Below are 18516 nucleotides of genomic sequence, written 5' to 3' on the forward strand. Positions count from 1 at the left end.
ATCTGTTGTATGCTCACAGGAGAGTCATGACAACAGCAACAGATTCCATATGCAAATGCGACATTTGAAATCAACTCCAGACCTTTTTTTCTGCTTACTTGTAAATTAACTATTGAGATAATAACACACACACCAGGCCATGGAACAGCTGAGCAGCTAATTGTCCATTAAAAAGGTGGGGACAACATATAAAAAGTGCTGTAATTCCTACACCGTTCACCTGATTTGGATGTAAATACCTGAACTTTCAGTTCATATTATTATTTCATTGAATCTCCAATATGCTGTGGTAGTGTCACGACTTCTGACGAAGTCGTTGACTCTCCTTGTTCGGGCGGTGCTCGGCGTTCGAGGTCACCGGTCTTCTAGCCATCATTGATCCATTTTTCATTTTCCATTGGTCTTGTCTTCCCACACACCTGTTTTCAATCCCATTCATTACCTGTTGTGTATTTAACCCTCTGTTTCCCCTCATGTCTTTGTCAGAGATTGTTTATTGTCAGTGTAGTGTTTTTGTTGTATAGGTGCGCGACGGGTCTTCGTACCCATATTTGTTTATGTTCTTTTCCTGTTTAGTGTTATGGAGCATGTTACTATGACATTATTAAAAGACTCCATTTTACACTCCGTTTGACTCTCCTGCGCCTGACTTCCCTGCCACCTATACACATATGCCTGACAGGTAGACAGCTAAAACAATAATAACTTGGTCAATGTCCAATTATTTATGGACCTGACTGTATGCTGCTTGCAACAATATAGCTAATGTATTTATCTAAATGTTGTGTCCCATGTTAGAGCCTGCAATTGGTTTTGTCTGTAATATTGCTGTCACCAAAAAAATGCAAATTTGTTGATTGTCGATTAAGTGTGAGTAAAGTGTAATAGGCTACACATGGGTTATTGTAGGGGATTTCTACACTGGCAATTGTATAGGCTTAATCGGTGTCCAGGAAACCAGCCATTGATGAGCAAGTACCCAAGACACCAGTTGTGGAGTCAATAGCAAGTGTATTTGATTGCTTGGCATATTATTTACCCAGTAAGTTATGTGAACTGATGTACATACTGTATAGTCTAAGCCTTTTCATATATTTTTTATTTTAGGTACTTTTTACCCCTTTTTCTCCCCAATTTTGTGATATCCAATTGGTAGTCAGTCTTGACCCATCGCTGCAACTCCCGTACGGACTCAGGAGAGTCGAAGGTCAAGAGCCATGCTTCAGCCAAAACACAACCCTGCCAAGCAGCACTGCTTCTTGACACACTGCTCACTTAACCAGGAAGCTAGCCACACCAATGTGTCAGAGAAAACACCGTACAACCGAAGTCGACGTGCATGCACCCAGCCCACCTCAAGGAGTCACTAGAGCGTGATGGGACAAGGACATCCCGGCCGGCCAAACCCTCCCTGCCTTAGACCGCTGCACCACCCGGAAGGTTCCTTTTCATATTGTTTACCCAATATGTGAACTGATGTACATGTATAGTCTAATCCTTTTCTGTTCAGTGAGTGTTTTGTGATTTAATCAAATTCTCTTTATGTGTTTTCTGACAAAAGCAACAAAAAGGTTGAGAATTAAATAAATACACTCCATGCTTTAGTGATACTTACATGCAATTAATTACCATACAGGACGTATCTTTGTGGACTCCATTTAATCACATCTGTTACAATTCCATGTTGCACAATCACAAATAATAATGAGGAATGTACAAGGGCACGGAGAAATGGCATACTATGGCATACTACAGAGCATATCAGAGCATAATAAGAATTTGTTCTTAACTGACTTGCCTAGTTAAATAAAGGTTAAAAAAAATTAAAAATCCAATATTCCACAAAAAACTATATGTTCTCATTCTAGTAGTCTATGCACTCACTACCTGGTTATATTTTAAGAAAACCATCACAAAAATGCCAAATAAGTATTGTGGATGTTAGATATTGATATTCATTCCTTGGACCATGTTGATCACATTCAGCTTCGTGTCAGAGAAGTGGTTTCAATAGCATACATTTCACAAAGGTGAATTCCATGTCTGCCATTGTCATGTTTCCTAGAAACAGCAGAGGTTTTCCAACTTTCTGTCAGTGCAGGGTTGCCAGGCTAAAATTTCTAGGCCAATGACCACTCAAAACCCATCTAAAAGGCCTGAAAACTAGACTCCCAAAAAATCATTTTCCATCAGTGGATGTAGATTTAACTTGGACTGCTATGATTAAGCAATAAGGCTCAAGGGGGTATGGTATATGGCCAATATACCACGGATAAAGGCTGTTCTTGTGGCGTGCCTGGATACAGCTGGTAGCTGTGGTATATTGGCTGTATACCACAAACTCCTGTGATGCCTTATTGCTATTATATACCGGTTACCAACATAATTAGAACAGTAAAAAGTAATGGTTTGTCATACCGGTGGTATATGGTCTGATATACCATGGCTTTCAGGACTAGACCCAGGTTTATAATTGTAAATAAATCCTCTTTGCGCATTTGCATAACTATAGATACATGCATAGGTTACAGACTAAAAACTGGGTTTATGATTAATTAGAATGTTCCATAGTTTGCTTGGATACACAGTACACAGATCATCTGTACAGAATGGCGCCGGAGAGGATGGTTGCCGTTTTATAGGCTCTTAACCAACTGTGCTATTTTGTTTGTTTTTTTTGCATTGTTTGTAACTTATTTTGTTCATAATGTTGCTGCTACCATCTCTTTAATTATTTGTTACTTTAATTTCTTACTTTTTAAAGGTATTATTTTAAAGGTGTTGGTTAAGAGCTTGTAAGTAAGCATTTCACTGTAAGGTATTCGGCGCATGTGACAAATACAATTGATTGGATTTTAACTTTTAACTTCCTTTCCTGTGGCGGTCCTCATGAGAGCCAGTTTCATCATAGCACTTGATTGTTTTTGTGGACTGCACTTGAAGAAACTTGAAATGTTCCATATTGACTGACCTTCATGTCTTAAAGTAATGATGGACTGTCATTTCTCTTTGCTTATTTGAGCTGTTCTTGCCATAATATGGACTTGGTATTTTACCAAATAGGGCTATCTTCTGTATACCACCCCTACCTTGTCACAACACAACTGATTGGCTCAAACGCATTAAGATGGAAAGAAATTTCACAAATTAACGTTTAACAAGTGTGCAAAGCTGTCATCAAGGCAAACGGTGGCTACTCTGAAGAATCTCAAATGTAAAATAGATTTTGATATATTTAACACTTTTTTGGTTACTAAATTATTTAATGTGTTATTTAATAGTTTTGATGTCTTCACTATTATTCTACAATGTACAAAATAGTAAAAATAAAGAAAAACCCTAGAATGAGTAGGTGTGTCTACACTTATGACTAGTACTGCATGTCTAACCCTACTGCAGGCAATGATTTTAATGTTAAAAAAAGAAATAAATACAACTTTCATAAGATTATGGCTCGAGTAGCATCGGCCTAACTCAGATTTCAGTCTTGTTTCAGGATCATCAAAATATTGCTGTTATTAAAGGGATTTATTATAATAAAAATACATTTGACTTAGTTGTGAGGAACGTAAAGGAATTGAAGGGATAAATAATCGATAACCTGTTTGCAGCCTTGGCACACACTAGCAGGAGAGCCTGTGGTCTGGTGTCTGTCTGTCCAGCCTGGTCTCATAGACTAGACGTAATATAGTAAACGTAAATCATTAAAATATGTGTGCTATGTTACATTTGGTATACTTAGACAAGAGAGATGGTTACTTGTTTTGGGTGGATGGGTGGGCCTATAACTTTAAGTCTAGCAACCTGAATGTTCCAGAGTTCAAATCTCATCACGGACACTTTTAGCAGCTTTTGTAGCTACTTTGCAACTACTTAGCATGCTAGCTAACACTTCCCCTGACCCTAACCATTTTAGCTAACCCTTCCCCTAACCTTAACCCCTAGCCTAGCTAACACTAGCCAGCTGGCCACCTAGCTAGAATTCGTAATATTTCAAACATTTGGCTAATATATTATACACTATATTATACACTTTCTAAATCCGTAACATATAATTACGAATACTAATTTGTAACGTATACGAAATGGGTGATGGATATCCAGAAATTAATGCATATCAAACTAAACATAACATATCATAATAAGCAGAGTGTCTCGAATTTACACCCACAATAATACAAAATGCACGGAGACCAGGTTGGGCCAACTATCTGCGTGTCTCTCCAACTTCGAGGGTCATGTCTAGATGGGATACAGCTTTTGTCAAATTGACCTCAAAAGTAAACAATTTTTCCCCCATTTCCCTAACCTAATTATCCTAACCTAATTATCCTAACCTGCAGCGTAGATTCTCCTGAACCTGCTACGAAAATATCAGGGCGCATGTTATCACCAGCAGGTATAAAGAGGGCTACTTCGTCTTTAGGCTAGCTATTCTACAGTGTGTATGTGTCGGCTTCTTTTACTGCCGGGAGGATGTGTCGCAATGTTAATTTATTTCACTTGAAGCCACACTTCCTTTTTTACCTTCTCTGTATTTGCGCCTAAAGAGACAGCGGCGAACATGTAGCCTAGGCGATGTGTTGATAGTCTCAACATTTGTACTTGATAAACAGTTTAAGTAGATTGTCATCAGAAAAACTGAAGAAAACCTGGATGATGTAACGTTAAGCAGTGCTATTCTGATAATAAGATACACGAGTCGAGACTGGTGAGCGCAGTGGGAGAAACCAGAATTGAAACCTGCGGTGCGCCAGTGAGGGTAGGCTTGAAATGAAGATTTGCTTGTCTACATTAGTTATTGAAATATATTACTGTAGGCCTACTTTGGTATCAGCATCTGCATGCGTTTGGATTTTCAGCCATGTTTTCTAAATATGTCCTTGTTTTTGCTTGAGCAGTGAAATAAAGTTGTATCAAATTTAACATGAGTAATTATGTGCACTCACTGAAAGCTTTCTAAAAATATTGGCAGTTGTTAAGCTATATAATAACTTTATTTTTCTAAGAGGGAACTTCTAATGTGATTGTCATGTAGGCTATTATTTTTCAGCACAACATTAACATAATTGCAATTATTTTGTGAGTTTGTGACTTATGATGATTATCTACTTATGGATTGATTTGAGTGAGTGTGTGGTGTCAAATCTTTTAAAATTGCAGCTGTTCATTTCAATAATGTAATAATTTGCTATTCCAACCAGCTGTACTAGATTATAAATCAGGGGGTTAAATTTTCCTGCATGAAATGCCCTGTAGGCTACTGTAGTTTCACTGAAACTAATCATTTGGATGGTCCTGGTTTGGAAGTATTGTGTCAATATAAACCTACTGATACAGTACTTACTTCACGGTTTGGGTTCTCCCAGTTGATAATTATTGAAGTAGCCTATTTAATGAATAGGTGAGCTGTTGAGGGAATAGGTGAGCGGTCTGATGGAGAGCCCGTCTTCTACGACCAGGCGTCAGGCCTGGGTCCAGACCAGTCGACAGTGGCTAACCCTGGAAGAACTAGATCCACAGGTACCAGGACCATACATCCACGCCTCTGCCCACCCATCTACCCTACAACGACCAGGATATACCCATCCTTCTGCCCCACATGGACCACCATACACCCATCCCTCTGATCAACACCAGTCTGTATCAGAGGATGACGTCTTCTCAGATGGTCAGTTCTCATTTTGGTAGCTTGATTAAGAATTTACATTTGAGTGACATTGATTTATTACTGTAAGATATCTGTGTGATAAAGAAAATAACATGCAGGGGGTTAAAACTCTGCTTAGTCTGGTATATTTATAACTCATATGTGGGCGGTTGGCCACTTCATGATGCATCACACATCTTTGCGACAAAGCACAGAAAAAAAGTGTGTAAGAAGTTTTAATTTTCTGAATGCTGAATGCTCACCCAGACTGTTCTATGTCCACTGTTTCCACAGGATGCTCTGCAGGAAAGATTGAGACCTGGCTTCTGGGCTGTGGGTGAGTGAGTGAGCATGCCGTGCAAGGTTTGACTTTGAAATGACATTTACAAGAAAGACTCTTAATAGGATGATGTGTGTCAGCCAGTGGCAACTGGTAAGTTAAACAATAAAAATAAATTGTCTAGGTAAACCACCCACCGTTTGGGGAAATGTTACAGATGTGAATTCTGTTTAGAATATGGAAACAGGTCAATGGCATTGCCCAAAGTGGATTCTTGTTCCAAAACACCTTGGTTCTAGAACTAGTTTGGCTCTGTTTATACTAGAGGACATTCTATTTGAATGCTTTTGGTGTTTATAGTCCCAAGTTTGCATCATAGGAAATGGTACAAAAGTACTGTTTGTTCTGTTGATTCTTCCAGTTATGTGTTGACCAAAAAAATTGTAGTCATGTAAGCACAGAAAAGCAATTGTTCCATCACTGGATGCAAACTTCACTATTGTGCAATTACACATGTGTTACTAATGATCATGGCTAACTTGGCTGATCAAGTTGAGTCTGAAAATGTGGCTAAACTGGTGTGTGAACTTGGATGTTCAGGCTATTTTGTGGGTTTTATAGAATCTGATTTAAAATAATGTCAGATAAGAAATGTTGGGGCGTTCTTAAAACATCTGTGGTTAACGTGACTTGACAATCTGACTGCTAATCACTCAGCCTGAGAGCATCTCCTATGTAGGAAGTGAACCGACTTTTAAAAGCTGTAGCTTTACTGAACAGACTAGGAGGATAGCTAGCTAGAGATCATGCCTATAGGTTTGATCCAGAGCTGTGTAGTATACTGTGGTCTGCGAAATTGACACCCTTGATAAAGATGAGCAAAAATGACTGTATAAAATAGATATCTAGGATGGCAGGTAGCCCAGGTAGCATCGGGACAGTAACGGAAAGGTCACGAGCCGACAAAGTGAACTTCTGTTTTAATAATCTGTAAAAGAAATGGGGCACTTAACCCTAATTGCTTCAGGGTCACCGTTGATTATGGCAGACCCTGGCTGTGACCCCACTCTCCAAGAGTATCTCAGGAAGAGTTGGGATATGTGTATTAATATACACATGTACTTGTGTGAAATAGGACAAATAAGAAGCACACACCAAATTATTATTTTATATAGTATGCTCAAAAAAAGTTAGATATTATTTTATACTAATACAATTGCTCAGAGACAGAGATTTTGTTGAACAAGTAACACATTTTTTTTACTTTTTAATGTCACCGACCTAGCCATCGCTGATCCCATTTTTTTTTTTCATTGGTTTTGTCTTGTCTTCCATCACACCTGGTTCCAATCCCATCAATTTCATGTTGTGTATTTAACCCTCATGTCCTTGTCGGTGATTGTTTATTGTAAGTGTATGTGTACGTCTGTACTGGTGTGCGTCGGGGTTATGTTACCCATTGATTTTAATTATTATGTTTTCTTTCCTGTGGGGTTTTTTGTCAATAAACTGCGTCGTTGGAAACACAGTTACAGTGCCTTGCGAAAGTATTCGGCCCCCTTGAACTTTGCGACCTTTTGCCACATTTCAGGCTTCAAACTTTAAACTGTATTTTTTTGTGAAGAATCAACAACAAGTGGGACACAATCATGAAGTGGAACGACATTTATTGGATATTTCAAACTTTTTTAACACATCAAAAACTGAAAAATTGGGCGTGCAAAATTACTCAGCCCCTTTACTTTCAGTGCAGCAAACTCTCTCCAGAAGTTCAGTGAGGATTTCTGAATGATCCAATGTTGACCTAAATGACTAATGATGATAAATACAATCCACCTGTGTGTAATCAAGTCTCCGTATAAATGCACCTGCACTGTGATAGTCTCAGAGGTCCGTTAAAAGCGCAGAGAGCATCATGAAGAACAAGGAACACACCAGGCAGGTCCGAGATACTGTTGTGAAGAAGTTTAAAGCCGGATTTGGATACAAAAAGATTTCCCAAGCTTTAAACATCCCAAGGAGCACTGTGCAAGCGATAATATTGAAATGGAAGGAGTATCAGACCACTGCAAATCTACCAAGATCTGGCCGTCCCTCTAAACTTTCAGCTCATACAAGGAGAAGACTGATCAGAGATGCAGCCAAGAGGCCCATGATCACTCTGGATGAACTGCAGAGATCTACAGCTGAGGTGGGAGACTCTGTCCATAGGACAACAATCAGTCGTATATTGCACAAATCTGGCCTTTATGGAAGAGTGGCAAGAAGAAAGCTATTTCTTAAAGATATCCATAAAAAGTGTTGTTTAACGTTTGCCACAAGCCACCTGGGAGACACACCAAACATGTGGAAGAAGGTGCTCTGGTCAGATGAAACCAAAATGAACTTTTTGGCAACAATGCAAAACGTTATGTTTGGCGTAAAAGCAACACAGCTCATCACCCTGAACACACCATCCCCACTGTCAAACATGGTGGTGGCAGCATCATGGTTTGGGCCTGCTTTTCTTCAGCAGGGACAGGGAAGATGGTTAAAATTGATGGGAAGATGGATGGAGCCAAATACAGGACCATTCTGGAAGAAAACCTGATGGAGTCTGCAAAAGAATTGAGACTGGGACGGAGATTTGTCTTCCAACAAGACAATGATCCAAAACATAAAGCAAAACCTACAATGGAATGGTTCAAAAATAAACATATCCAGGTGTTAGAATAGCCAAGTCAAAGTCCAGACCTGAATCCAATCGAGAATCTGTGGAAAGAACTGAAAACTGCTGTTCACAAATGCTCTCCATCCAACCTCACTGAGCTCGAGCTGTTTTGCAAGGAGGAATGGGAAAACATTTCATTCTCTCGATGTGCAAAACTGATAGAGACATACCCCAAGCGACTTACAGCTGTAATCGCAGCAAAAGGTGGCGCTACAAAGTATTAACTTAAGGGGGCTGAATAATTTTGCACGGCCAATTTTTCAGTTTTTGATTTGTTAAAAAAGTTTGAAATATCCAATAAATGTCGTTCCACTTCATGATTGTGTCCCACTTGTTGTTGATTCTTCACAAAAAAATACAGTTTTATATCTTTATGTTTGAAGCCTGAAATGTGGCAAAAGGTCGCAAAGTTCAAGGGGGCCGAATACTTTCGCAAGGCACTCTATTTCTCTCCTGCGTCTGACTTCTCTGCCGCCAGTTCACAACCTTACACATTCCTCCATACAGAATCCTAAAATGTTGTTTCGGTGTATGTTATATATTTTTACTAGGCTGGAGACAGGCTCAGAGAACTCTAGCAATAATCTGACTGTTGGTAAGTCTGACAATAAAGCCGCCGTGACTGCAATCTACTGACTGGTCGGCATAAAACACTGACTATAGTCTCTCCGTTTCTATTTTATAATTTATTCTCCTTTTCCAGAGTCTCTGCTGAAAGCGAACAGTTTTGAAGATGACCTGAGTCTGGGTGCCGAGGGTGAGGATAAAAGAGAACATAAACCCAATGACACGCATACCATATTAAATAATCAAAGCAGGAAATAGCTTTGTAGGAAAAGTAGGAGAGCATCATGAATGTTTTGGAAAAAGGTTATTTTCATCTTTGTTCCTGCCTCTGTGTGACCGCCTTCCTCTTTGTTTTTGCTATTCCTATTCAAACTAATTTTCCATTACTGAATATGTTTAAAGAACATAGGCCTTTTATCCAATATTATACCTGTTTGAATATAGTGGACACTTTCAATTTTTAAATGTTCAGAGTAGAAGTCTGTACATGTTGGTGACATACCCCGTCCTCATGTCTAAGGACTGCTTCTCCACTGATAGTACACCAGGAACATGTACTCATTGTAGCATCAAACCTTAAGCCTTCACCTCTTCCATGAGTGACTGACATCCTGGTGCATGTGATTTAGCTGCTGACTGACGGAAACGCTATAAGATTGGCCCAATATTCAAAGCAATAATAATAGCATGTTTGCAAAGAGAGGAACCAACACTCACTGGAGCCTCTCAACACAAAGGGCCAAATGTCACAGAGATCTGGGAGGAAGATGCGCACACACAAGCATGAATGCAAATGCGCACGCTTGCACACATACACAAACACACACAGTGTTCTGTTTTCACTCAATCTTTTATGTTTTACAGCTACAGCATTAAATGTCAAAGGAGTCTCAGAACTGAGGTAAGATAAATGGAATGTGTGATTTCATTACAGAAATGTTGCACCAAATTCCTTCCTATTCAGAGGGAGGTTTAGATTTGTCAAGTTTGGTTGACATGACTTGAGCTTGACCTGCTTTTATCTTCCCACTGTGGTGCCTGCTGACTGGTGCCTGTGTAGGGTGCTGCTTCCGCCACCCAAACATCTTCACAGAGGTGGAGTCACCACCAGGTCAGTTAGAGCAACCCACAAACTATGACATATGGCAAGCTATATTTATATTCTAGAGTTTATTTTGACTATCCCTCTTTATGCATTTTTCCAGCTACTAGTACATTAAATACGATTACATTAACATATGGTATCTGTTGAATACAGGCATGCTTCAACCATTATTACATTGTTACTATAATAATTCTGGTTTGTTTTTTAAGTTGTTTCATTGCTTATTTTTCACCTGTTGCATGTTGATCTCATCTCTTTGTTCCTGCAGTACTCCCCGTCAGAGGCTGGCTCTGCCCTTACTCCACCTCGGTTACAGTATTGCCTCCAGTGGCTTCTCCAACAGCACCAGTAAGGCATCAAGGTGTGTTAGGACCAACCACTATCAACCTTATGTTACAGTCTTAACAGTCATATAGTATATACAATCTGTCAGGACATCTCTATCTCCCTCTATCTCTCCATCCCCACCACTCACATACACACACACACCCCAGTGTGTCTGAGGTGCTGCAACTGTGTGCAGAGGATGCAGAGGAGACTCTGTACGATTTGGGGTTCGGATGTGACGAGCCTGATGTTACAGACCGCATCCCCACCCGTTTCCTCAACTTCCCTTCCCAGCTTCACGGTATCAACTTCCGCCTCTTCCTCCAGTCCCAACTGTACCGCCTCCGACAGGAGGACCCAGGACTCTCTCTGGCCAGTAAGACACAAACGCATGCACGCAGACACACACACACACACACACAAACTCACGCACGCACCCACACACACCACCATTGTGTCGGAATCCCACACATTACTGTGGTAATGATCATCATTGTCATAAACACCCACCCACAACACAACCAGGTATAGAGAGTCTGTACATGAGTCAACTTTCATTTGCATAATAACTTTAGTTATGCAGCACTTTTTATGCAGTTCAAATGGTTTAAAGAGCTTAATCTCTAAATAGACAGTGTCCATATGATTCGGTCTACATTTACATAGCACTGTTAGTATAGTATGTTTCTCCACCAATCATCCTAAACATACAATAAATACCTTATACTCAGTTTTTGCTATGAACAAAAAACGTTAATGCATCTCTCATTGTCCTGTGTGTTAGGCAGCCAGAACATTCAAAACAAATGGTTGTTTTCTCTTTCAATTGTCCTGATGAACGCACCTCCCCCCTGCAGGTCGTTTCAGGCAGGTAGAGGTGTTAACAGCCATGGCCAATGCCTTCTACTCCCTCTACTCCCATGTGTCCCGCATGCCCCTTCAGAAGCTCTCCCCTCCCGAGTTCAGCATCTCCCCCACCGCCGACATGCAGACTGGACGGCGCTTCATGGGAAGCGTTCGCAGCGAACCGAGGTCTCCAGTGGAGCGATTTAAGGACACGGTTTCTAAGATGTGCCTGTATACTAGTTCTGGTGGTTCCACCCAGCTAGGCTCGGACTCTGCCTGCCACGGTCCGGGATTTTCTTCCGGACCTGGGTCTGGGTTGTCCCCCAAGGAGAGAAGCAGCCTGCCTGACTTGGTGGGACTGGTCTTGGAGAATGCCAAGGCAGAGGCTGTATCCAGAGACATGGAGGAGGATAATCAGGATACAGGGGACAGTAATGGGATGAGTGCTGCTGTGGACACGAGTACTATGGTGAAGGATAGAGAGACAGAGACACAAGGACACATAGACACAGTCAGTGACAAGGAGATGGAGCAGGGTTTGTTATCAGATGTACAGAATATGGACACAGGGCATAGTAGTTTGATTAGTTTTGTGGAGCCACATCTGGTCAAGGACAGAGCGACGGAGACACAGGGACATAGAGACACAGTCAGAGGCAAGGGGTTGGACCAGGGATCGTCATCAGATGGGGATGGGGCTGATTTAGAGAGAGAGAGAGACAACGATGGAACTCCAAATCTTCAAGCATCATCACTTTCAGAATCAGGTCAGCGAGAACCCAGTAGTAGAATGAAGCTGGACTTTTGCCTTACTACTTCAAGTTCTACTTGTGAGGTTGGAGAAACTCACAACACAATTCATCCCACAGACTGGGCAGCGGTGGTGGCACCGGTTGCCAAGGTTACCCATGACGTCATATGTTCTCAGGTCGTTGAGAGTGTGCACCAGGCACTCTACAGCAGTCAACTACAACAGTGGAATAATAACACACAGATGGCGACCATTTTGTCGTCTGTTGTGTCCTCTGAGAATGTCAGATCTGACCGGTCCTTCACCACATCAGACGCACTACACAAATCCAGGGAGGAGAAGGATTTAACTACCAATAACTCAGCCAAGAGTTTAGAGGTCGCCATAACTCCCATTCTGAGTTATGAGGGTGAGTCTGAGGGTGACTCTCGTTTGGGAGAAACTGGGACACTGGTGGAGTCAACGTTCGTGCCCATAAAGCTCCCTAGTGGAAAGAGGTCCCCTTGTCTAATCACTGTAACTGATGTGGCTTGTAGTTTTAGTTCTGCATACACACCGGAGATGGATCTCACTCCCAGTGGTGGTACCACTGAGGTGCCTTCAGCAGCCCAGTATTATCCAGGTGTATGGGAGAACAAGTGGTGCCTGAGTCCTCTGAAACCGCCACCAATCCGGGTCCAAGGGGAGGCATCCCACAGTCTTCAACAGGCCAACTCCTTTGAGCTAGAGGAGGTAAATGACTGAATTTTGGGGATTTAACCTATATGGCACAATCTACTCCAGTCTGACTTCCTAGGGCTTATTGACACATCTAGGTGGCGTAGTCGACTACCTATCCACCCATGGCTGCCTGACATATACTTGGAGCCAGGAGTTTTCCTGACCACCTGTTTTCCAATTTTGTTTAACAACAGGTACATAGTGCAGGGGAGGAAGACTTTGGACAGCAAGAAACCATAAGGTCAACATCTTTGTCACTGTCTACTGTCAATCAAAACACAGGTGAGTTCATAGTCTTGATTGATACATCATGGTTATATTCAGCTGAACCGAGTGATATTAACAGTGTACATCTGCTTACTACCAAAGTAGTTGTTTAGTGAAAGGTGACTGACTACCGCGATTCGGAGCAGCCAATGTGCTGAATGTGACGTCAGTTTAATTTCACAGGAACACACAACCGTTTCAATTTACAGTTTGAAAGTGAATGTGGTTGATACTGTTCCTCAAATGGGCAGTGCTGTTGTCACGTTAGCTGTGAATGAGTTGCTGTGTGCATTTGTGCATGCATGTATGTGTGTGTGTGAAGAAAGGGGTGCGTTCACCACTTGTTCTCACACCTTCTCGTAATAAGAATTTCTCACATTCTTGTTCTTTAAGATTGTCAGCTAACTGGAAATGTTGAGTAAAGTGTGGGTGAATTTCTGGCCAACCCTGCATGTTTTATTCTGGGAAATATTGTAAAGCAGGCCTGACGTGTTAAATCCATGAATAGAATATAACTGTGTATCCATCTGTGTGTGTATGTTGTAGGCCTGGTGGTGGTTCAAGGGTTAAGTGACATGAGTATGACTGTGTAACTAAATCTGCGTTCGACCTGACTTTGTGTTTTTCTGCCTGTACAGTATGCAGGCCTGGGAGTTCGAGGGTTACGCGCCATGTAAGTGTGGTTGTGTTTCTCTCTGTGTAGACCTGACAGTGTCAGTGTATTTGTCTTTGTCTCTGTGTAGGTCTGGTGGTTCGAGGGGACAGCATGCAGTCAGACAGTAGTGGCTATGCTGATGAAGACGTCATCTCTTCAGTCTACTCCACTGACAGAGACAAGAGCTGACAGACTGATAAGGGTTGAGTTCCTGCCTGACTCGATACGCAGGCATTGCATTGCATCAACCAATGGTCGCGTGCCATGTCATCGACTGTGCAGTTGGGCATCAGATTACTATATCATACGATGTGGTTAGGTGATATGTTAAATACCTATCAAGGCATCGTAGTCAGGCAGGAACTTGACCAAGGCCCTCTGGGAACTAGACTCAGGGAACTCTGTGAGTATTATTTGTATGAGTCACACAGAAACATGTTCATCCAACAGATACTGATTGTTTGATTATGAGGTATGAGGTCTGTTCATGTTAGTGTTAATGACATTATGAATCAGGTGGCATCAGTCGGTGCATTCTGAATGCTGCCACTCCTATGCAACACCAGTCCTTTGACTGAGTGCAGACAGAGTAATCTGATGGAAAGGATTGCCCTGGAGGTATAGTCCACACATACTGTTTAATTGTGAAGAGATTGTCCTATCTCCATGTATAGTGTTACTGTTGATGACAATCATTAAATCGATGTTGTCACACCCTGATCTGTTTCACCTGTCTTTGTGCTTGTCTTAACCACCCTCCAGGTGTCGCCCGTCTTCCTCATTATCCCCAGTGTATTTATACCTGTGTTTTGTCTGTATCCAGTTTGTTTTGTTTTGTCAAGCCTACCAGCGTGGTTTCCCATCTGTCTCTAGTTCCTGTTTTCTAGCTTTCCCGGTATTTGACCATTCTGCCTGCCTCGACCCAGCCTGTCGTTCTGTACCTTGTCACACCACCCTGGATTACTGACCTCTGCCTGCCCTGAGCCTGCCTGCCGTTCTGTACCTTTTGGACTTTGCTCTGGACTACTGACCTCTGCCTGCCCCTTGACCTGTCATTTGCCTGCCTCTCTGTTATTGTAATAAACGTTTGTTACTTCGAAACCGTCTTCGTCTAGGTCTTCTCCTGAGCCTTGACAGATGTACTGTAGATAAGATATTACTGCTGTGCCTTTGTGAAAGTTGGTATTTATTTATTGGATGTTAATAAAGATAATTTAAACACATTTAAGATTATCATTATATGAATGTTAAGTGACTTCAATTAACATCAACCTGCACTGAAATAGCACAAATATTTAATTAAAACAGGAGCAAATCAAACAGTTTATAGCTGCCATAGGGACATGATAATAGGCAACATTTCGGTTCCAATTATACTTTGTATTTGGGCACCACATTCCACAACATCACACACATTGGGCTATGTCAATTTCAGCTAAACTTCTCTCTGCTAATCATATCATAATCATCATCAGGAGATGTAGCCTTACTCCGTAGCAGCAATCCCTTATAGGTAGATAGCCTACTATGGCCAGTTTACTTTAGATACACTTACTACCAAAATTATCCTTACTTTACCACCTATACAAAACATGGTTTGACAACAGTGGTAGGCTTGATTACCAACAACGACGAGACTGCCTACAGGGAGGAGGTGAGGGCCCTTGGAGTGTGGTGTCAGGAAAATAACCTCACACTCAACGTCAACAAAACTAAGATGATTGTGGACTTCAGGAAACAACAGAGGGAACACCCCCCTATCCACATCGATGGAACAGTAGGGGAGAGGGTAGTAAGTTTTAAGTTCCTCGGCGTACACATCACAGACAAACTGAATTGGTCCACCCACACAGACAGCATCGTGAAGAAGGCGCAGCAGCGCCTCTTCAACCTCAGGAGGCTGAAGAAATTTGGCTTGTCACCAAAAGCACTCACAAACTTCTACAGATGCACAATCGAGAGCATCCTGTCGGGCTGTATCACCGCCTGGTACGGCAACTGCTCCGCCCACAACCCAAGGCTCTCCAGAGGGTAGTAAGGTCTGCACAACGCATCACCGGGGGCAAACTACCTGCCCTCCAGGACACCTACACCACCCGATGTCACAGGAAGGCCATAAAGATCATCAAGGACAACAACCACCCGAGCCACTGCCTGTTCACCCCGCTATCATCCAGAAGGCAAGGTCAGTACAGGTGCATCAAAGCTGGGACCGAGAGACTGAAAAACAGCTTCTATCTCAAGGCCATCAGACTGTTAAACAGCCACCACTAACATTGAGTGATTGACATTGACTGCTGCCAACACACTGACTCAACTCCAGCCACTTTAATAATGGGAATTGATGGGAATTGATGTAAAATATATCACTAGCCACTTTAAACAATGCTACTTAATATAATTTTCACATACCCTACATTATTTATCTCATATGTATACATATATACTGTACTCTATATCATCTACTGCATCTTTATGTAATACATGTATCACTAGCCACTTTAAACTATGCCACTTTGTTTACATACTCATCTACTGTACTCGATACCATCTATTGCATCTTGCCTATGCCGCTCTGTACCATCACTCATTCATATATCTTTATGTACATATTCTTTATCCCTTTACACTTGTGTGTCTAAGGTAGTAGTTTTGGAATTGTTAGTTAGATTACTCGTTGGTTATTACTGCATTGTCGGAACTAGAAGCACAAGAATTTCGCTACACTCGCATTAACATCTGCTAACCATGTGTATGTGACAAATAAAATTTGATTTGATTTGATTGGATTTGTATCTGAACTCTTGGGAGTAAACATGGGAGAATATTGAGTTCAGGTTAGCATGTAACGGAAGATGAAGAAAAGATTAGTCAGCAACAGGGTTGGGGTCAATTCAATTTAAATGGCAGTCAATTCAGGAAGTAATAATGTAGTTCCATCTCAATTTGATGCTCTATTTCAGACATTATGAACACACCCACAGTTGAGGTATGTAATGTTATCAATTCAAAATCATAGTAGTTGTGTTACCGAAGTGAATTAAGGACCATGGACATGGTTTTTTGAGAGTAGCCAGCTACTCAAACACATAAGACAACATTGCTTCAACAGCTATTAAAACTTGCGACACCCTAAAATTACAAATTTTAATCACAGTAGCAATCTTGTCACACAATTTAAAACTGGGTTTTGTGAGGTCTGAAAATGAATAAATTCAATGGTAAAGTACCCAATGTTTAAAATGTATTTCCAATAATCATAAAATAACATTTTGCACTTCAGATGTTAAACAATTCAAATGTAAAACGTAGACCTTAATAGTTATCAGAGTACTTTTCTAAAGGCCTTAATACATAGTTCCGTATAATCCAACTAATGACAAGGCATGTAAGACAGACCGGGTGATTCTTGTAGATAAAAATATATTGGTCTCCAATTTAAGAATTCCTATTTAAAATGTCCACTTTATAAGTGCACCAAATTATACTTTACTTGCACCAAGCACTCTTCTTCCAACAGTTATCCAGGGGAAGTGACAATGGGGGAGAAATGTTTTTGGTCAACGACAAAGTACTTAGTAATGAAAAGGCAACCAAGGTCATTTTTCAATCAATGAGAACCATTTTAGGTGTGAAAAAGGGTTATTGAGGCTACAGTAAAATGTTGTTTTTTTATCTTTTAAATTGTCTTCTGCCCTTTCCCTGCAGAGTCTGTCTCTAAGCATGTTACAGCTGAGCAGGTGGGTGACTGACCATCCAAATGAATGGTCAGGGTAGGCAATCGAGGGCATTTAAGGCTATGGGGGATATCTTCAGAGGTATAGGAGAGCATCAAGGGCTAGCTCATATCTTCAATGGTATAGGGACGCATCCTCTAAGGAAATCCCATATCTTCAGGTCATATAGAAATGGAATAAAAAACACAGAGAGAAGGACTTTGGGGATGTGTGGGGGGAGAAATCTCAATTCCCTCATGGATAATTCTGGATAAACTTGTGGAATAGGTCAATCAATGGTCATGTCCCTTGACCACCATTGATTGCAGGATGCTCCATCCTCAGAGGTGGATGTCATGTGACCAGTGTCAAGGTTGGCCATGGAGAGCGAGTTGGGTCTGGAAGACGGAGTCACTTCTTGCTCACTTCCCCCTGGCTATGATTTTAAGGTACTGCAGTGCATTGTGGGCTGCGCTGGCACGGGCAGCGTCCGGATTGGGTGTGAAGCCGTGGCACACTGATTGGCTGAGTGGATAGCTCTAACAGACACTGGCATAGATCGCTCAGACTACGCCCCTCTTGAACAACAAGTTAAAATTAACAAACCTACGTTAGGTTCAATACAATAAAGACCATCTCTAGCCTGGTTGCCAGATCTGTTTATTAGTTACCAAATCCTCTATTGTTTGTTGCCAGCGTCAAGCCATACATGTAGGATACTAAATACTGAGGAGAAATGTTCCCTCTCAACAGTAACCGTGAGACTGCCCAGGGACTGCTGCACAGAAATATTAGCCCACAGAGAGAAGCACGATATTGAACTTCACTCAACTTTCTAGAGCAGTGGTCACTAACTGGTTGATCTCCAAGGCATTCCTAGTCGATCACCAAACTTTCTTTTTTTTTTAAACACCCGATTCAG

At 41.4% G+C, this 18516-nt stretch overlaps 1 protein-coding gene across 3 annotated transcripts; it reads left to right on the forward strand.

Annotated features, from left to right (window-relative positions):
* Nucleotides 1–4433: 4433 nt before the first annotated feature.
* On the forward strand, nt 4434–14692 carry LOC112254141. Of its 3 annotated transcripts, XM_024426416.2 has the most exons (12): nt 4442–4762; nt 5405–5671; nt 5945–5987; nt 9192–9235; nt 9344–9397; nt 10072–10108; nt 10268–10318; nt 10581–10673; nt 10807–11015; nt 11497–12968; nt 13151–13238; nt 13967–14692. In XM_024426416.2, the coding sequence occupies exons 2-12, from the start codon at nt 5437–5439 to the stop codon at nt 14065–14067; spliced, it is 2427 nt and encodes an 808-aa protein (XP_024282184.1). In that variant the 5' UTR covers nt 4442–4762; nt 5405–5436; the 3' UTR covers nt 14068–14692. The 3 variants fall into 3 exon arrangements, 2 of the variants coding, with proteins under 2 accessions (XP_024282184.1, XP_042180109.1); XR_006083713.1 differs by lacking the exon at nt 13967–14692 and having other exon boundaries at nt 4434–5671; nt 11497–12645; nt 12773–12968; nt 13151–13228; XM_042324175.1 differs by lacking the exons at nt 4442–4762; nt 9192–9235 and having other exon boundaries at nt 5465–5671.
* The last annotated feature ends 3824 nt before the right edge of the window (nt 14693–18516 follow it).

The sequence above is a fragment of the Oncorhynchus tshawytscha genome, linkage group LG07 (assembly GCF_018296145.1).
Source record: "Oncorhynchus tshawytscha isolate Ot180627B linkage group LG07, Otsh_v2.0, whole genome shotgun sequence".
NCBI classification, from domain to species: domain Eukaryota; kingdom Metazoa; phylum Chordata; class Actinopteri; order Salmoniformes; family Salmonidae; genus Oncorhynchus; species Oncorhynchus tshawytscha.